General features: G+C 37.6%; 1 protein-coding gene across 1 annotated transcript in view; it reads right to left on the minus strand.

The window, feature by feature from the left end:
- UBE2O (ubiquitin conjugating enzyme E2 O) overlaps positions 1 to 21,844 on the minus strand; it is an 83,303-nt gene that overhangs the window by 32,671 nt on the left and 28,788 nt on the right. The window contains exons 2-6 of the mRNA XM_060764607.2: positions 6,333 to 6,392; positions 3,260 to 3,370; positions 2,003 to 2,100; positions 1,271 to 1,334; positions 655 to 798 (exon numbers count right to left, since the gene is read on the minus strand). Of these exons, the coding sequence (XP_060620590.2) occupies positions 655 to 798; positions 1,271 to 1,334; positions 2,003 to 2,100; positions 3,260 to 3,370; positions 6,333 to 6,392 (477 nt within the window). The remainder of the gene's footprint in view (positions 1 to 654; positions 799 to 1,270; positions 1,335 to 2,002; positions 2,101 to 3,259; positions 3,371 to 6,332; positions 6,393 to 21,844) is intronic.

A 21,844-nucleotide genomic window follows, 5' to 3' on the forward strand; every position in this document is an offset into this window, starting at 1 on the left:
TACCACTTGAAAGGGTGGGGTATAGAGTTTCAAATGATTCCTGCTAGATGCCTCTCCCAGCCCCTAGACTCTTACATTCACAAGATGGCAGCCCCGCAATATAAAGCCTAATGAGATATTCTCTATTCACAGAGTTATGTTAAAGATTTGTTTTTGTCTCAAAATGGTTACGAAAACTTTATGACTTGTTAACTCATTAAACTGTTTGTAACTTTTTGTGTAATATAAAAGCCTTCTATGGAGGCTTTTAAACAGAGGCTGGATGGCCATCTGTTGGGGGTGATTTGAACGTGATTGTCCTGTTTCTTGGCAGGGGATTGGACTGGATGGCCCACGAGGTCTTTCCAACTCTATGATTCTAATTACAGTATTTTGCCATCATGAGAGGTGACATTCCTATTTTTTTCTGTCAATGTAGGATTTGACACGGAGCTCAATTAAGCACTAGGCAGGAAGAAGGCACTGAAATAATACTGTTTCAAGCAAAAACCGAATCCCAAGCAACAGGTCACGTCCTTACCCAAAGCTCCACAAAATTAGTGCTTCTATTTCAGCAACACATTTGGGTCAAAGAATCTAACACATCTAGTTTTGTGGAAAACCTCAGATGAGACCAGCGTTCTTAGAGTACTGCCACAACATATTGAACCATACCTCTTCTACCACCACTCTGAACTTGCTCTTTGTACTGAGAACAGGCTTCACTCCTGAAAGCCACTGCACATTTGAGAAGACTTTTGAAGGCCCAATGAGAACTTGCCCAGGATAAAATCCATATGAATCATCAAAGAAGAGGCCCTAAAAGAATAAAGGGATATAGGAAGTGCACAACACTCAGTTACTGCTCACTTATTTCATCCTCTTGAAAGGTATTTCTGCATTTCTCTCCTGCTTCCAGCATGAAGGAAAATTTGTAGAAAAATAGTCACAGGTGAACTCTCTAATGATAAACAAGGCAAGAAGGACACAGATTTGATTAATATTTTAACAGAATCCAAAAAGAGTCGTTTTTTGGATGCCTAATAATGAGAGTAAGCATAGCAAAGTACTCTTCTCTCTTCCATATAAATGAAAGAATGCCATTAACTTCATGGGGAAAGTGCTTCACTGAACCAATCTAGATTTGGTAATAGCAAATCTTGCTCCCTGCAGAATGAATCCCCAACACTGGTTAATATTTCAGTTATGCAGGAACCCCACAAATTGGATCCATAAAACATATAATGTAGCTCTGCAAACAGAACTCTTTCAAGGGAGAAAGAAAACTTACTGAGTCACTGACATGTGGGCAGACATCATAGAGTTTTGCAGCATCTTCTGTGCTCATGGAACACCTAAAATCAATAATAATAATTATTATAAATCAGAAACCAGACACAGAACAGTTTTCCTAATGCTACATATGTGGCCACACTCTTAATATTAGGGTTTAATAGCATTGACCCATGTTGTGGAAAGATAATGGGAATAAGCATAAAACTGTAGCCAGTGCATCAGATCATTATTAGCCTATTTAAAGAGACATTCAACTTTTATCATCTTCAAGTCAGCAGGCTACTCCAAGTGATAGGTCTTATGGGCAGCTATATTATATACTGAACGAGGCAATTATCTAGATAGTCAAGATGGGCTCAGCAGCATTAAGAACTGCTTTACTAATCATCTATTAAGATTAGAACTGTTTATACTAACTGGCAACTATTCTTTAGGTTTTCCAATGGAAGTCATGACACCTTCCATGCACAAAGAATATGCTTTACCAGTATCTTTCTACTTTAGAATGAAAATCCAAAAAATAAATAAAAGTTAAATGCTTCAGGGACTAAATTCTACCAATTTGTACAATAATTATTCCTATTCCACACCATGAAATTAAGGTTCTTAGAATTGACAAGCAGGCTGATGTGTTCAAATACTGAGAATGTACAGAGAATACTGAGAATCTATGCAGACTTAAGCAAAACCCAAAAGTAATATTCTGTAACTGAAGCAATATAAATACCTGGCACCATTGGAGAGCTTCAGAATAATTTGATTCTTCAGATCGTATACTTTTCCTAGCCACCAGTCATAGGCTATGCAGTCACCATACATGAATGGCTGAGAGGGAAGAAAAAAGTTAAGGTGCTTGCTTAGTTCATTTCATCATAGCTATCAACACACATTTTTTTCAAAGCTCATGAAACAGTAACACAGTAAATTTCAGACTTGTATTTTTAGAATTATAAGAGAACAGGAAGGTAGAGATTCATTAATGATTTTAAATAAAATTTCAGAACACATGAGACCTATTTAAGTAGATTATCTCTATCCTGTCCAGTTCAATAAATACAGTTTAAAAAGAGGGGTTTCAAAACCCACAATAACACACATTATAATTTTAGTATGTCAGTTTCGCTGCATATGGTTGTCATGGGTCCATCTCGAGCAAATGATTATTCTAGCTAATCTTTGTGCAGAAGAGACTTGCTCCACTTGTTAAAGCCAAAACCATCTCACTCAGGATGAAGATAGCCGTCTATTCAAAAAAAGTCATTTGATGGAAATATAAGTATTGCAGTATTCATTTCAATAACACTTATTTCATTTTTTTTTATTTCATTATTGACTAGAAAAGATACTAACAACAATTCAAAATGATCCAAGAAAAATAAAAGCAAATATTTTACCAGAGACTAATATAATAACGGCGCTCCATGCAGTCATGCCAGCCACATGACCTTGGAGGTGTCTACGGACAACGCTGGCTCTTCGGCTTAGAAATGGAGATGAGCACCACACCCCAGAGTCAGACATGACTGGACTTAATATCAGGGGACTACCTTTACCTTTACCTTTAATATTAGAGTAGAGAAGTGAGTCAGTTAAAATCCACTCTCTCCCCCTCAATCTCTGTGTTATAAGGCACTCTCTTTTACTTTAGATTTTCTTGGCCTCAAGGAAAGTACTGCACAAATAGGGTGCCACAATAAATTAGGCCCTTCTGGTCATCGTTCACCTAAATGCAAAGTGGGAAACTTGGAGAAGAATTCAAAGATTACTTTTAACTGGCAGGTTCACAGGGCTAAAGGACTACCCCTGAGCATCTCACAAGATTCAGAGCTCAAATCGTCTTCCCAGAACAGAACTATAGTCTGCTAAATTAAATAATTAGTAGGTATGTGGCACATTGATTTTTTAATTGATCTTTTAAATTTATGATTCAAGCTATTGTTAGTATTTCTGCTGCATGAAGCTAAGTAGTTTAAACAATTCTCACCCAGATATTCTGAAGATCTTTGCTGTTAACAGGATAAAGAATACAGTTGGTTCCCACCAGTTTTACTGCACACTCTATGTTTACATCTATAACGGTACCACATTGACTGTCCTGCAAAGAAAAACAAAATGTTTTTTGAAACTGTAGCATATTCCCAGGCTGTGCAGAAATAAAACCTGACAATTCAAAAAAAATTCCTTTGTTTATTTACACAATAATCAAAGAATCAAAGTAAACAATTTGGAGGTAATAAACATGACAATGTAGCATTGATTTGTAAACAAACCAGAGTGTTATCTTGGAGGACCTAGAGATTTCTAGAGAGAGCACTTCTCTAGGGACCTCTAAGTTCCTTAGTGAGACTCTATAGTCAACTTCCAGCAAAAACCGCTCTTGAGGTCCTCTCCCATGTTAAAAATTGCATGTGTGGCTTTTCCATTTTCCAAACTGAAGGGCCTATGACAACAACATCACATGTGTTTGAATGTTGGGAATATGTGTGTAGTGGATTATTGAGAACTTGTTCTCTGAACAATTGAAAATATGCTTTGGAAAATACCAATAGCCAGTCAGTAGAACAAGTAGCAAAACAATTATGAAAAATAACATCTTGGATCTTATTTAGTATAAGTCACTTTGCATTCACTGATATATTAGCAATGCTTCTTGTGTCTTTATGCTGATTGGTTCAATGAGGAAGGGGACGTGAATCCAGATGCATCATTAACTCTAAGCTGGCAGCTGCTCCAATAACACTTTTATTTATTAATGACCATAGTCCATAGCTATTCCCATATATCAAGATCTATAAATGGACACAGATGTACTGGGACTACATTCTGGCACCATGTGATAAATGTATCCTTTCAAAAAGGCCAAGGCCACCAGGGGTTTCTAACTATACATTTATTATAATACCAAAGGCAGTCTTGACTCTGAATCCTTGGGAGTGTGGTGGAAGCTCCTTCCTTGGAAGCTTTTAAACAGAGGCTGGATGGCTATATGTCAGGGGTACTTTTGATTGTGCTTTTCCTGTGTGGCAGAAGGTTGGACTAAATGGCCCATGTGTTCTCTTTCTACTCTATAATTTTATGATTTGACTATCTGTTAGGGAATATGAGTGGGAGGATGCTGTCACCTTTATATCTTGTTTACAGGCATCCCGTAGTCACCTGGCCAACCATTGTGGGGCAAGAATCCTGGAATTGACAGTCTGTTACTTTGATCCAGCAGGCTCTTCTTACATTGACTTCTCCACATTATGGGGTCTTTTTCATCAAACAGATTAATCACTGTTAAATAGATATGAATTCTTCAGACTGCACAGAAGGTTCAGACCAACTTGGAGGTAAGAACCTTCATTGTTTAATGTGGATTAGTATAATGTTGGACTTGATATTAATCTGGGCTGGGAAACAAAATGCCTTGAGTTTCCTGGGAATGGGTAAGTTCCCAATCTATGCTGGTGTTATTGTGTGCCTTAAAGTGGTCTTGGCCTACAGCAAACCTGTCATGGAGTTTTCTTGGTAAGACTTGTTCCAAGTTGAATTGCCGTTGCCTTCCTCTGCAGTTGAGAGTGTGTGACTTGCTTAAGGTCATCCAGTGGGTCTCCATGGCTGAATGGGGTTCAAATCCTGATCTCCAGAGGTCAGACCATGACAGCATGTTGTAAAATGGTTATGCATAAGACAATAGCAATTTAGGAGAGCTCAAGCTGCCTGGAAATATAAATCTTTCCCTTTCTTTTTTCACTGTTCAAAAGGTCTCCTTTTCCTTTAAAATTGTATTAAAGTCAATCATGCTCTTTGAGGGAGAAAACATTATCCACATAATAATCTCCTAACAAATCTGTTTCATGTAATAATTTCCAGCTTGGGAATTATAGCAGTCTTTCTCCCTCCTCGCTACCAATTATGGTTTTTGTTTGTTTTTGGTTTTTTTTAAGAATAGAGACTAACAGATACACACAAAAAGGTACTCTCCTACTTATTCCCAATATGGAATATTTTCTGGCCACTAAAAACACGAATGAAAGTATACAGCCAATTGTATAACCTGCAGCATAACAATGAATTATTATAAAAGCCCCAGCACCCCAGAAATCAGGTGCAAACACAAGGGATTCATATATAGTGCCTTCTAGGTCCACTGTTAGAAGTCATTTTTAGCAAAGGAAGTGCAGATTAGTTCAGCATATTTATTTCCCACTTGCTTAATTAGATTTTTTTTTAAAAAAATCGAATTATTGTTGTGGAGGGAGAGTAGGATATTGAATTTGGTGGATCTGAAAAGTGATAAAAGTATAAATTAACACTCTTCAATAATATAGTAAGAACCTTATAGGCACAGCATCTCCATCAGAGGCATACTGTACTGTTAATATAATATTAAACCAGCCATTAACACTGGCTAGTGTTTGGTACTGTTCATGCAAGGCAACTAAATGTGTAACTGAACTATGGTTGTCTTTTGTATAATTTCTAACTGTTCATCTCTCCAGTCCAATACTGAATTGTTTCAGATTTTGATTTAGGTTGATCGACTCTTGCCTCTACAGACTCAATATTTCATGCTTTCAAATTGCCATGGGAAGGGCATTCAATGAATTCAAGCAAGTCTACCAGCCAGGCACAAACAGAAACTGTAATGAAATCTACCTTTTGTTTTAAAGCTGAATTTCCTTTCCAGAACTGAAAGATACTGCAAACTACTCTATACATAAATCAACATTTGAGCCAGAGGGTCATTTTTAAAGAGCAATGCATCTCCAATGCTGACACTGCTTTTCTGGCCAACATGCTCAACACACAAATCGAATTTTAATGTGGCTGGCTTCAACTGCCATTTTTGCATGAGCTGTATTAAGACACAGTATTAGTTTTGTGCTGTAAATTACTGTGTAAAACATATATTTTGTAACATTTATATTTCACAATATATTTTACTATACAATGTGATCACTTCCAGAATGAAATTCCTTTTTTTGAAAATTCAAACGAAGTAAAATTAACTATTTGTGAAGCAAATACATTGATTTCTTTCCTTTACACATACATATGAAAGGAACACTTACTCGTGAGCCCATGTGCCTGACAACATCACGCGGCACCACTGACCGGTCCTCAAGTTTCAGCTGCAAAGGAAAACATGAGAAGTTACATGTTAGCTTCATCTTCAAAGGTAAGCAACATTAACTACGAAGATGACCCATTAATATTATTACCTTTTTCTGTACACACATATTTTCATTCATTCCTGCCATCCTAGTTTGATTTGTTTGATAAAATACTTGTAACCTGCTCTGTTATCAGCCACTGCTCAGGGTGGAGTACAATCAATAAAATCTTCATAAACTTCCTTTAGACTGTGGAATGTGTTGTCAGAAAAGATTCAACAGCTAAATATGCTGTCTGAATTTTAAAAAGCATCAAAGACTTATCTGTCCTGGTCTACTCAGTTGATTTTGAACCATGAGTTTTAAATTGATATTTTAAAGTCTATAATGCTTAATGGTGTTGGGATTTTGATAGACTGAATGTTACTAATAGTTCACTTGATCTTTCCAAAGTACTTTACTGTCAACAGACATTCATAACTCTATTGTCAGAACTGGAAAACCTTTCTGGAATTACCCGTATAAAGGTACTGAGCCAGTTGCTCCTGGAGTAATAAATCATCACTGCAATGCACCTTTCCTACCTCTGTGGGGAAAAGCTTCAATTTCCCCCAAAGTAATATTTTTTATTGTATTTTTCCTCACCCAAAGAAACCGTGTGTTTGTTTTATGTTTATGTGTTTTTAATCTATATGGTTTAAATTGTTTTATGGATTTTTAGTTATACCCGCCACAGACACTTTGGTCGTCTGGGGGTCGGCTAATCCAGCCAGCCACAACCCGACTGGTGACCGTCACCTAGAGGACCTTTTCATCGGCTGCCCCAAGACTGAAATGACCTGCTGCAAGAGCTCCAAAATTTAAGACACAAATGAAGACCTATTTCTTCTGTCAGGTCTTAGCCATTCAATTCCAAAATTGCAAAATTTAACCAGAATTTTTATCAGTAAATTTTAAGCTGCATAATACCTGTGTGTATTTGTTATACTGTATGTATTTAAATAGTACTTTGTTTTACTTCACTGTTTTAACTATGTTGTACCCTGCCTCAAGCCACAAGGAGAGGCTGACAGCAAATAAATAAATAAATAAATATCATTATCATCTATATTTACCCTGGGGAGAGATGAATAAGAAATAAAATAAAAACAACAATCCAAGCAATTAAAAATAATCTAAATTGAAGGAGAATAGTATGAATATTTTTACAGAATATCTCTTATCCAAATAGCAAATACATTCTGTCCTGCTTCTCTTTAGTAAATTAACTTAACAATTAGCTTCCTCTTCATCTTGGAAAGAAGTGACAAGTGGAGTGCCGCAGGGTTCCGTCCTGGGCCCGGTCCTGTTCAACATCTTTATTAACGACTTAGATGAAGGGCTAGAAGGCATGATCATCAAGTTTGCAGACGACACCAAATTGGGAGGGATAGCCAATAGTCCAGAGGACAGGAGCAGAATTCAAAACGATCTTGACAGATTAGAGAGATGGGCCAAAACTAACAAAATGAAGTTCAACAGTGACAAATGCAAGATACTCCACTTTGGCAGAAAAAATGAAATGCAAAGATACAGAATGGGGGACGCCTGGCTCGAGAGCAGTACGTGTGAAAAAGATCTTGGAGTCCTCGTGGACAACAAGTTAAACATGAGCCAACAATGTGATGTGGCGGCAAAAAAAGCCAATGGGATTTTGGCCTGCATCAAGAGGAGCATAGTGTCTAGATCTAAGGAAGTAATGCTACCCCTCTATTCTGCTTTGGTTAGACCACATCTGGAATATTGTGTCCAGTTCTGGGCACCACAATTCAAGAGAGATATTGACAAGCTGGAATGTGTCCAGAGGAGGGCGACTAAAATGATCAAGGGTCTGGAGAACAAGCCCTATGAGGAGCGGCTTAGGAAACTGGGCATGTTTAGCCTGAAGAAGAGAAGGCTGAGAGGAGATATGATAGCCATGTATAAATATGTGAGAGGAAGCCACAGGGAGGAGGGAGCAAGCTTGTTTTCTGTTTCCTTGGAGACTAGGACGCGGAACAATGGCTTCAAACTACAAGAGAGGAGATTCCATCTGAACATTAGGAAGAACTTCCTGACTGTGAGAGCCGTTCAGCAGTGGAACTCTCTGCCCCGGAGTGTGGTGGAGGCTCCTTCTTTGGAAGCTTTTAAGCAGAGGCTGGATGGCCATTTGTCAGGGGTGATTTGAATGCAATATTCCTGCTTCTTGGCAGGGGGTTGGACTGGATGGCCCATGAGGTCTCTTCCAACTCTTTGATTCTATGATTCTATGATTCTAATATATTCTCAGATCATTTCTCATCTCTTTGGAATGAATATAAGCAAAGAACCTATAAGTGTAAATGCCAGATATCCTTTTATCATTTTCTATACCAGATTCTTTACATATAAGCTATTCTGATTAATGACCAACAACAATCAACCAGGGTAGAAATTGTTCCTGCATCCTTTCAGACTGAATGTATATCAAACCATCAAACACTGTGGATCACGTAACTAGCAGCAATTGTCCGGGATACTACAAAGTGGGAGGGGTTATCTGCAATTGGCAGCATGAAGTGAGCAGGAAAAGAGAAGGATTCAGGGACTCTTGCCTATGAATGCGAACACACTTGCTTGATTCAATATGCAAAGCCTGTGCTCCCAGGAGGTTTCTGGAACAATGCCATCACTGTACTCTATTGTGCCAGATCTAAAGCAAAAATGAGCCAAAGCACTCCAGGACATACAAAATTATGAGAGGCAGGTGATTTAAATAATAATGACCTGTCAAACCAATAAAAAAGGGAGATCTAAAATTGAAGAAGTCTACAAATGCCATTTTACTGGCAGTTAAACGAAGTTTCCCAGTATTGTGTCATATCAGTACTGTGACAGTATGAACTCATTACCCATATCTCCCCCTGCTCTTCATGAAAATCAGTAACTATGATATACTCCTATACTTTATATGAATAAGCTCTGCTGAATACCTTCAGAAATCTAAAATTATAGTTCTAAAAGACAAAAATGTTCCCATCTCATGTGCCTGATTATCCCTGGCACATGTCTACTCCTTTCCATGAGACTCATGTTTTGTCTAAGACAGAAAGATAGGCTTGCTTCTCTCCTAATGCTCTTATGCATCTCCTTTTCACTTGACTAAAAATCTATAACTAGAAAGCTCATTTCCCACCTTGGCAGAGTAAGACCTGTCTGCAATATTTTCTCAGTTTGTCCTAACAACCACAACAACAGAAAAAGGGTATTGTTTAGCGTGAGAGAGTAAAACAGCTATCTCGTTGCATTCAATAGCATTCTCAAGTCTTCTTGGCAGTGCAGAGATAAACAGCTGCCTGTTCACTTTGTTAAAAAAAAAACTATACAGTACCCTTCCAACATTAATTATCTCAAGACATACTAGCATTAATACAACACAATGAAGCTTTCCTATAGGGAGAAAAGAGGGCATCTTCTAACTCAAGGATGATCAAAATCTGTATTTTACATTCCTGCAGTTTGATTTTTAAAATGGATATTTTTGTGAATCTGTTTTATGATTTCAGTGTGAATCTCAATTTACTGCGGATCATGCAAATACTCCATATCCAAAATATGTTTGTGTGTATAAAATAAAGTCTACTTCACTCAAATGCCCAGCTCCAGAAAACATAAGGGAGAATGAAAATGAACTGAAAAAAGCTTTTTAAAAACCTCACCACTTCCTGTAGCGTGATTATTTTCTGACCCCAATAAAGTATAGTGTTTCCCTTCTGCACTGAAGCAATGTCAGTTTCCCTGGAATGGGGTTACTGTACTGTCACAGCAGATTAAAATTTGCTTTGCAAGGTGTCTGATCTTATACTAGATCTGAGTATGACCTGAGTATTTTAAAATTATTCTTTAAGCTGCTCTGAGAATCTCTGTGAACCACCCAGATAATCTCTATGTACTCATGTAAAAGCCTAGAAATTTTAGTCAGCATTGGTGCTTTCTGCTCTCTCCAGACTGACCCTCGACTTATCGACAGGTCATGTCAAAATCAATAATCTGGCCCCAATACCTGCTCTTGAGTTATGCATAAAGTTGACTTCTACATGAGTAAGTATTTTAAACAATAGCTAGCTAACTAACTAACTAACTGGAAAAGTACGGTTTCTTTCATGTTGCCACCAGACAGGCTTGATAGGATTTAGCATGAGTTTTTCCACCTGGTTGTCACTACCCTCCATTCATTAAGTTGGAAAACTAAAGGGATGATATAGTTCTGGTCAATAGAAAGGGATCTTTATGTGTCCACACATAGTAATGTGTTTCAGGAAAAAGTATTAATACTTTTGCTGCACCAAAGCCCAGGCTCATAACAGTTTTCTTCTATATTTGCGATTACACATTTTAAAAAATATCACTCATAATTTTTTTAGCTGATTAAAGTCATCATGGAAACAATTACCAGAGTAAAAATAAGGCAAGAATAGACCACTGAGCAAAATCTGTGCTGTTTTAAAATAAGAGCATCAATAAGTATGCTGCTCGTGAAACTGAGTGAACATACATACCCAGAAGTGCTTTACCACCACTGTATGGCTTCCTCTTCCCTTAAGCCCTGCCTGTCGGCTTTCTAGTTTTCATATATTTATTGACCCTCTGCTTCTCACATTGAAGTCACCAGCTGATCTTAACTTGTACCTGATATGAGATCAATGCTAACCAACTTCTTTACAGATAGCTAAGAATCTCAACATGGGGATTGGAAATTGAAAGTCAATGAGTTGGTAAGCAAATATAGTAGGTTCCAAATTTGCAGATTTAATTATTCAATAATTTGAATATTGTGGTCTGTCTAAAAAATCTCTTACGTCCTCCAGTACAACTCTATGGTCTATTGAGATGTGCTAGAGGTTTAAGAGATTCCTAGAAAGGTGCTCTTTCATACAAAAATAGTGCTTTTTAATTGATGGGATTACCAGTTTTGTATATATCCTGCACCTCTAGCCCCTGATAAATCGGAGGGTTGATTGGAAGCAGATGAAAAGTATTACTGCGTATACTCAATAATAAGTTGGCCCAAGTATAAGCTGAGGCACCTAATTTTACCACAAAAAAAATTGGGAAAACTTATTGACTCAAGTATAAACCTAGGGTGGGAAATGCAGCAGCTACTGGTAAATTTCAAAATAAAAAACAGATACCAATAAAATTACATGAATTGAGGCATACAGCTTCCCCTCTCCTCTCAGCACAGCAACCCAGCTGGGTTGCTATGCTGAGAGAAGAGGCCGCACGCCTTCCTCTCCTCCTCACTTGGCACAGAGATCCAACTGGGTTGCCATGCCGATAGGGGAGGAGTCCCACTGCTGGTAGAAGCCCTGGCAAAGGACTACTTTCAGCCCCACGCCTTCCCGCCAAGACCCTCACTCAAGTATAAGCCGAGGGGGCCTTTTTCAGCATTAAAAATGTGCTGAAAAACTAGGCTTATACTCGAGACAATTGTTATGTATTTGACTTATAAAGATGGCTGTAAAAGTGATCTTTACTTTTCTGTTCTCTAAATAAAGTCCTTTGATGAAATTTAATCAAGTTTTATCCTATTTAGTTAAGTCTGCATAATTGTGTTTTTTTAAAACTAGGATAGATCAAAGTATGTGTTAGCAACTGTAACACAATGGATAAGCAAACATACATTATGCTAATATGAATAACTACTGAGCTTTATTTTAAAGCTTTATACCCCAGTTGATCAATTCACAGAAAACTGTTTTCGACCCTAATTTAAATTGTTAATACAGTAACACTAGCATTAGGTGGCACTGTTGCCTATCAGAAATTCATTCATTGGATTCTTAACAAGGCCAGCATCCAAGGGCTAGAACATTGGGTTCATCTCTGAATAATTTCTGTGATAAATGGATTTTTTTAAAAGAGTGGAATTGATTGAACCAAACAGGCCAAATAAAGAGAAATGTGTTAAACCATCTTATGCCCCAAAGAAAACTGGTCCACTTAAAATCTTTATGGACACAGTAAGGTAAATGAAGTGGGGTAAAAGATGCCATAAAAAAGGACAGCTATGGAAGAATGCATTATTCTTAAGTATTAAGACATACCATTTAGGTCCAGAATTGCAACAATCCACGACACTGTATTTTTAAAGTTATGTAAGGAACTGTAAAACCTAGACAGAGAAGAACGTTGATATAAGGAAAATGAACTCATTTGAAATGTGTTTTCTGAGGTGACTCCTACGGGCTGCCAAGACAACCAATAAATAGGGCCTAAAACAAATCAAGCCTGAACTCTGTCTAGACACCAAAATGATCAAATGAAGGCTATCATACTTTGGTCACATCTTGCAATGATGTGATTAATAAGAAGAGATGATCATGCTTGCTAAATTGGGAAAATGGGAAGACCGCATACGAAGCACAGAAACCCAGTTTGTAGTACCTGACTTACATGGCCAAATTGATGGCAATAAACAGCAACAATAATCTTAGTGAAAATAGTCTTATTGCAGCTCTTAATGCAAAACTTCTGAAATTTCATGATACTAAAATCAGTTTTGTAGGTTGTTCAGAAACTAAACATGAAGGCCCAAATACATATGGTGGGTTCTGAAAATGTTACAGTAGGGAAAACAGTCAGTTGCGGCAGGGAGACACACATGGCAACACTTCCATTAAATTCAGGAGCACCAGTCCAAACATTCAACATTTAGAGGTTTAAAACATTTAGTATAGAACCCCTATTAGTTATCGCCGCCAATTTAGCAAGCATGATGTACTTCTTTAAAAAAAAAGAATATATAGGGGAGGATGATGTGTCTATGTTTAGACAGTGAAGATTCAAGTAGGGCTAAGTTGGTGGAACAGAAAAGATTTACCCTCTTCTTGCATTTAGCATACATCAGCATGAGAGCATGCAATGTCAAAGCTTAGAAGATTTTTTTTTTTTTTGCCAAGACTGTTTCACAATGTGAAGTAAAACATGGAAATAGACAACAACACAGTAAAACTGAACAGAACCACATACAAAAGTGATTTCAAAATAGAAACTATGGTAGTCAACAGTGTCTTGGAAGTCTCTCATTCATACTATTTTTAACTACTGTCAATTTTATTTATTTATTTATTTATTTCGCAATTTTGTATACCGGTCTTCTCTCCTCTATCGGGGGACTTGGGCTAGTTTCCAACAATAAAATCACAAAACAATAATTAAAAACATCATATAAAATATTCAATTAAAACATAACAGCAAAATGCAATCACATAATAACAATGGTCAGTCGTCATAGTGAATTCGTTGTTCATCATTCATCGTTATCTATCCGATCACAGAAATATTGATTCACTTGTCGAAAGCCAAACCCCATAGTCAGGTTTTCACCCATTTTCTGAACGACAGAATGGAGGGGGCAGTTCTGATCTCAAGTGGGAGAGAGTTCCAGAGTTGAGGGGCCACCACTGAGAAGGCCCTGTCCCTCGTCCCCACGAGACGCGCCTGAGAGGCCGGTGGGACCGAGAGCAGGGCCCCTCCAGACGATCTTACCAACCTAGATGGTTCATAGGAGAGAATACGTTCAGACAGGTAAACTGGGCCGGAGTCGTTTAGGGCTTTATAGGTTAACACCAGCACTTTTTATTGTGCTCGGAAGCTAATTGGCAGCCAGTGGAGCTGGCGCAACAGAGGAGTAGTATACTCCCTGTACCCTGCTCGTGTTAGCATTCTGGCTGCCGCACGTTGGACTAGTTGGAGCTTCCGGGCAGTCTTCATAGGCAACCCCACGTAGAGAGTGTTGCAGTAATCTAAACGGGATGTAACCAAAGCGTGGACCACCGTGGCCAAGTCAGATTTCCCAAGGTATGGGTGTTAACCTATAAATTTTATGACTTATGTTTCCCCTGTGAATGAGTGTCACCCTGCTAACAACAGCCCTGTTCATTCACAGGGTTGTGTTCAGTCAATGCCAATAATTAACACCGAATAGACTGCATATACTAACTTATGGCTTCAGTATATGGAGTCAATATAAAAGAGATATGTAAAAGATGATGCTATATCTCAATATACATTTTGCTGAGGAAAAATCTGTAAGAACTGCTTAAGGGGCTGTTAGAAGAAAAGCACGGGGAGCAACACAAACTCTTAATATAGACAAAGCACAGTCAAAAGAATTACAGAAAACATATACCGTGTATACTTGAATATAAGCTGAGTCTTTCAGCCCCTTTTAAGGGGGCTGAAAAAATCCCCTTCGGCTTATATTCAGGTGAAGGGGGAAAAGCTGAGGAAAAAAATAGGTGTCTCAGCTTATATTCAGGTCGGCTTATACTTGAGTATATATGGTATGTGAACACATATACCTCATAGAAAATAATATATACAATACAGAAATTATGAAATTGTGTAATAATGAAATCTCTCTCTCTCTCTCTCTCTCTCTCTCTCTCTCTCTATATATATATATATTTGGAAAATGACGTAAGGATTTAAAAAAAATTATCTCCCAGGGAACTGATAATTTCCATAGTAGAAGGCAAAGTAGTATATGTTTCTTTTCTCCTGAGTATATAAAGATGATTCTAATCATAACATCTTGAAGACAGTAAAGGAGCTGAGGTAATATGCAAAACCTTGATCTCTAAAGTAGATGGCTGAATTCTAGGTCTACAAATAATCCCAGAGGAGAATGAAAGGAACAGTCCTCAATATCCAACCCACTTTCTATCTCAATATAGTCTTCTATGGTTAGTCTTTGGCATTCAGCCCTAATTTCACTATATCAGCAGAGGAAGACAAACCCACTAATATAATTGCTGGTACTAAAGATGCTGCTACTAATGAAGCTGCACTACATATATAACTGTTTGATCCACAGCCCTCAGCAGATGGTATGCTGGTACTGACAGTACCAGCTGGCATTGCCTTGATGATGGACAGCTGTATCCACAGAATCAGGACTAAAATTGATACCCACAAAGAGATTATAACCAATCTATAGCTAAATGTATACTTCAGGTAGAGTGACCTCACCAAGACAGTATCCAGGGGCTACCAGCCAAAAGAAGACCAAAGCCTTGGTAACCTGAATGATTCTGACTAACCAATCACAAGATGTAAAGAACATTCCAGCACTTTATAGACCTTCAGATTCTTATGTGAATTTAATTGGAAAAGCTAGACCTGATACTAAGTTCCACTATGGCCCTGAGAAAACAAAAACAAATACAAATGCAGGTAAAGGCAATAAGACCTGACCTTCAAGCTAGCAAAAAACTAGAAACTGTCAGAAACATAGACAGAAAGTGGCTTTTAGGGCAGGCTACCTCCCATGTCTTTCTCAGCTCTAGAATGAGCTAGAATAATGAAGCTTTGCATAGATGTAGATGCCACTCCTATACGTTAGACAATCTATGAAGTACTAATACACAATGGATGACATTCTGCTAGTTAGTCCCAACTACAATAGATCCATTCAATCAAGTTTTGAATAGTGGCTCCACATGTAGGTAACCTTAACAGATTCAGTGACTCTATTCTTATCAGAACTAAAAAAAGAGAATCTAGGTCATTATGTGTCTGAATACAACAGAATGGTTATGTGGTTTGTTAAAACACATAATATGTGACTCATTTATAGAGGAGATACTTCTGCAACCATGTAGGTTCTCATATGACAGAAAATTACTGTCAACTGGAGAACCTTCAGCAGCCAAAATAATACAAGTAGCCATGAACTGGTAAATTTCTACTTTATGGAATCCTGATTTTGATTTATCAGCTGTGGTCTTTAAAAACAACTATAAGACTAATATATGCAACCCAAAAATTGATGCTGACAGTAGATTCAAAGGTTCTGATCCAAAATCTCTTGTCTAATTATCAATTAGTTTTCTGGGCTGGGCACAAGAAAAGGTTTATCAAGTACCTGCTATGGAAAAGCTCTTTCTAATCTTTAGTTTACAGAATAATCCTAAACATTTTACTCTGAAATAATGTTTTCTAGGTTCAAAGGAACACAATCTGTAACACATGTGTGAGGGTTGCAACCTAGTATGTTGATGCTCCCTCTGCATTGAAAGCCATGGACATCCACACATGTAGAAAGTGACAAAAGTATAATCAATCCCCTGTTTAACAGGGTTCAATGTTGCAACATACCACCATAGACCACATACACTTGAACACTGGTTTATGTTATTCAGATACACATGACAAAGACAAAAGGTGCAAGGCCTGACATGGAGTGTTATTTTTGTCTGTGGGAGCATCTATGTAAAAGATCATTCAAAGTGTAGTTATTCCTTAATTGCAAAAGAAGCACAAGCACTTATGCATAGACAAATCACAATAACGATGCCTATAATCTAATTTATTTCAATTTCCCAGGGACTCTTATTCAATTGTAGTTTTTGTACAGAAGTACACAATACAGAGAACCACCCCCGAGGATGCTCAAATTAGGAGATACACTTCCCATAATTCTGGGATATGCAACTGTGACCACAAACATTTTCATACCCTAAAATTTTAAAATGAAAACACAGAAATTGTTACATTTTGAGAATAGTTTCTTATAAATTAATATTCCTCTTCAAAACCAGCGTATTCAAGAGTATGTTATCTGTGATTAGGAGTCAGAACTACGATGTAAGAACAGCTCTTATCTTAAAAATGGTACTTTTTACTAGGCATGTACATCATTTTCGTTTGTTCTTGTTAAGTTGTTTCAAATTTGTTAAATTTGTACTTCTGAAATAATATCCTGTGCCAAAAATTTAAGAATCAAAACTTGCCCAATACTTCTTTGTATTAATGTTGTAAATCTTGAAAGGCTCCCAAAGTCAGTTTCATACTCAGTGCAAGGAAGCAAAACAAAGCAAAGCCAAAAAGGCTGCCTTAGAGCCTCTGTAAGTTAATGGCCTCTCACAATTATAAGAGGCCAGAAAAAAGAGGGAGAAAGAAGTTTTTGGTGGGAAAAGCACTAAACTCTGGGAATTGTAGTTTGGGAATGTGAGGAATCCTATGTCAGAGAATTCAAAAGACCTTGCCCTAAACTACATCTCCCAGAATGCAGTGCTCAGCACCAGAGAAATTTATCCCTTCGTAGCTAGCCAGCATTCCAATAAATTTAATATTATACACTGTGATTTTTCCTGGGTTATAAATATCATTCCCTAATTGGTTCTATAATTTTAAAAAATGGCGAAGGTTTATTCAACTGCAAAAACTTTGTACTTGCACGAAGGACATTGTAATATAGCACATTTTGCTGTCCACAATTTAACAATCATTCATCCATTTTTTGATGCCAAAACAAAGTTTCCAGAGTAGAACCACTACTTTCAAAGGAAGGAATACACAATTAAACAGGAAATAACTCTTTCAAACTAGGAACATATTTTCTTTATTATTAAAAAATATTGTTTATAAAAACAGAAAATTCCCCAAACATCTGTGAATAAGTGAAACATTCTGAAATTGGGTGAGCTAAGGGTGGTAAATGTGTTCTACTATTGTAGTGAGTTTCACCCCAATCGCCATAAAAAAGGAGGAGAAAGGAGCCCACGAAGTTTCCTTTGTTATTGTAATTATGAGTAATTATAATGAAATAGTAATAAAATTTCGTTACTCTCGTTATAGTAATGAATTTTTCACCAATGATACTTTAGAAACACTTTAGAAATGAAGTGTCAGCAGCCTCTCCCCGTTTTGTAATGACTTTTGGAAAAAAAATATTGATCACACATGCCTACTATTTACCATCTGTAAAAAGAGAGAAACCAAATGTAGGCAAAAGAAAAAAATAGTATTGAGTCATAAACAAAAATAGTGCTTTTTTAAGTGGACTAGTCTGCACTTCAATAAGTGCAAAATAATTTAAGGTTTGCTATCAAAAAAAGTATGCAGGTAATCACATGTAATATAGAGTCAAAGTCTCACTGTTCAGTCATGAGTGAGCAATACCCCAAAAGCACAAAATATGTGTGATCTTGGAAGCTAAACAGTGCTAGCTCTGTTAGCACTTAGATGGGAGACCAAGAAACACAAAATGATGTAAGCTCTATTTCAAAGGAAAGAACTGGAAAACTCATGTCTCAGGATTCCTTGTTTAAGAAAACCATCAGTTGAGAGGAAACTTGGAGGTGCATGAGCGCACACACCAAAATGCTGTATGTATAGGAAAAGCCTCTGGAAGAAATGTGTTGGAATTATTCTCTGTAAAAACTGATTTAAAAAACAAACAACAGTAAAATAAACTGTATGATTTTTAATCAACCTGTTGACATTTCCAAGCAAGGTGTGGCAAAACTTGGTGCATAATGGTAAAGTGACAGTTTCCCCATTACCAACTATAAAGCATTTCAATTATTGTATTTGTTTATTTTCCTCTCCTCACAAGGAGATGAGCATGCCACATTGATCCCCATTATCCCAATAGCTCTGTAAAGGGAGCAACTGGACATCACCCAGCAGGCCTCACTCTTGAGTAGAAATCTGAATCTAGGCCGCAGGAAACAAGTCCAGGGATGTGATTATTACACTATACTCAGTCGCAAAATGGATCTTTCCTTAAATCTTTATAAGGGGCATTCATGTGCAGTGGATAAAAATATGAACAAAAAAAAAATCTATCCATGCACCCTTAAGATTTATTTGGTCTCAAATAGATATGAACAAGAAGGCCTCCTCAGGTTACTACATGAATGTTACTATTATAAAGCACAGCAAAGTATTTTATTTATTTAAAAACACCAATTTAGCTAGATACTGGCTTCAGAGGTATTGCTGCCAAACAGCTGAATTTAAAGGTAGTTTGCTGCTGGACACACAAAAAGTAGTGTTATTTTTTTCTTTTAAAATGTCTTAATGTCAGGCTCTGAAGATGGCATTTTCCTGAAATCCTGCTCCGTTGTACATACAGAAGCCATGCATTAATTTCCTTGATAACAGCAGAGCCACTCCCATAGCTCCCACTGCAGGAGAAGAGTGTGAAAGCCACTGGGACAATGCAGCACAATTGCATCATTGCCTGAAAATCTCAGCTGCAGTTTCCATTCATTGAAATGGATTTAGCCCCCCCCCCCCCTACAGAGATCTATGAGCTGAGGCAAAAGAATGGAGATGGGTGGAAAATGACATTTTAGAAGGAAAGAGATAGACAAATTGGGAAGAATTGTACTGTACACCACAATGAATACTTCAGCTTAGTACCACATTGCGTTGTACGTTAGAAAACTGGTCTAGCACAATTTTATAGTTTGCATTTAGTCACGGCTGAAACTCATTTTCTTTGCAGAGCACAGCCACTTTCACTATAAACAGAAAAGTTAGTAACTACATAAAAACAACAAAACGTCTGAGAAGAGAACATACAGTCAGCATTAGGTTCAGGGAACCATCTTCTTCCTTCACACCAAATGTCCAGAATTCCTTGATACAACAGAACTTTTTTCTCCTAGAGTTGCACATTACCACATTTAGATATTTCAACAGCAAGGCAATCTAAGGGGTTATCTGAACAGAAGGTTCTGGGCAACACCCAGACCTGGAAATAATGGAAGGTTCTTTTGTTTTCCTGTTTGAAGCCTTCTCAGTAGAATTGACATAGTTACTGAAGACAGCTCATGTACATTCAATGGCTGTACAGAAGAGGTGTTCCTTATCACCTGGTTGCATGACATGCAACACCTGCTGAAATTTCCTTTTCTATCTTATTTAAGGTACTGAAGCCACCTCCAGTTTTTATTATGACAACCATACTTCTGACAGACATTCATAGTGGGCGTAGAATGCAATGCTGAACTACAGACAGGTCCAGAGCCTGATTAAGCGTGACTCTCCTACTGTATTATTTATCGTACAGTACTTGGCATGGTGTAATGCTTGGAATGTTGGTCTATGATTTTTTTATATACAACCCTCATTTAAAGAAGACAAATATTATTGTAGACAAAGAATATTGTGTGTGCTGCAGTGGGTTAAACCCCTGTGCTGGCAGGATTGAAGACCGACAGGTCGCAGGTTCGAATCCGGGGAGAGGTGGATGAGCTCCCTCTATCAGCTCCAGCTCCTCATGCGGGGACATGAGAGAAGCCTCCCACAAAGGATGATAAAACATCAAAATCATCCGGTCGTCCCCTGGGCAACGTCCTTGCAGACAGCCAATTATCTCACACCAGAAGCGACTTGCAGTTTCTCAGGTCACTCCTGACAAAAAAAACAAACAACCCCAAATAACCCCAATGCACATGACTCTACATTAGATATATGAACAATGTTGTTTTTCCCCCACACCATAACCGAGCAGTATTATCTACTCTATAAAGAACACTTTCAGCTCTCTAAATAATGGGTGGGAAATCCTTTGATTGATGCAGATTAGCACATACTTGATAGTTGTTTCTCAATTAGGTATAACAGAAGTAGAGCTGCTTGGTTCTGCTGTTCAACCCAGATATCTGTGACTGACAGTTATTGAAATTTCCAGATTGAATGCAGAACTGACTGCATTTCAGAATATCCATTCTGTATGAAATTGATTAATTACATCACTAAATTATTGGAGCACACAACTAATTCTAGTTATTTCCAGGTTGATTTAGTTATATCCTAGAAGCAAGCCCAAATAGATTTCACCCTTATATATCACCATATCTAACTGTAACAGCAGATGAAGACTATATCCTTATGGCTCAAATATTTCTTCTTTCATGGTGTCAGTCAAATGTGAAGAAATCTGGTCCTATGGATCCTGTAGTTTATCTGTGGCAAATACTGACAATGAAAGCAGTTCTATTATCTGTAGCTGAATCATTGTGTTATGCCAAAACTCAAATGCTTTTCTGGGTTGTACATCCTGTTCTTTGCCTAGTTCATAAACCATCTATATATTGATCTGCACATTACAGCATTACTGCATGCAAGTACCATCTGCAAAGAACAGTGATATCAAGGTTCTTTCCCTTACCATAGAATCCTTTTGAGTGGCACATCTGGCAAAAATGAAATGGGTTTCAGAACCAATAAGGAAAAGAAGCCATAAGCAAAGATATTAAGTATCTATGCATTCTGGAAAACTGGAAAGAGTTCCAAGCCTTCTTTCTGTCCAAGGTTACTGTGTTTCCAGAACCTATTACAAGGGAACTATAATTCTTAGGCTTTGATATACAGAAAGCAAAAAGTACGCAGAGCTGAACATGTGTGCTGGTTTCTGGACTAATACAGCAGTGCAAAGGTTATTTATCAGAAAAGCAAAAGGTCAGTATACTATATTTCATCACATAATAGTAGCATCCCTTTTTTGGAATCTTGCTTTCAGTTTTTTTCTGATTCCTTGCATAATGGTTGCACCCTTGATTTAGACAACTTCCCTGCTGTAAACAGTTTAGCATTCCTGTCCATTTGCTTGCTCATTCACTCACCCACCCACTCGCTCTCTGCTCCACTCAATCACTTGCTCACCCATC

This window comes from Anolis sagrei, chromosome 2 (genome assembly GCF_037176765.1).
Source record: "Anolis sagrei isolate rAnoSag1 chromosome 2, rAnoSag1.mat, whole genome shotgun sequence".
Lineage (NCBI taxonomy): Eukaryota > Metazoa > Chordata > Lepidosauria > Squamata > Dactyloidae > Anolis > Anolis sagrei.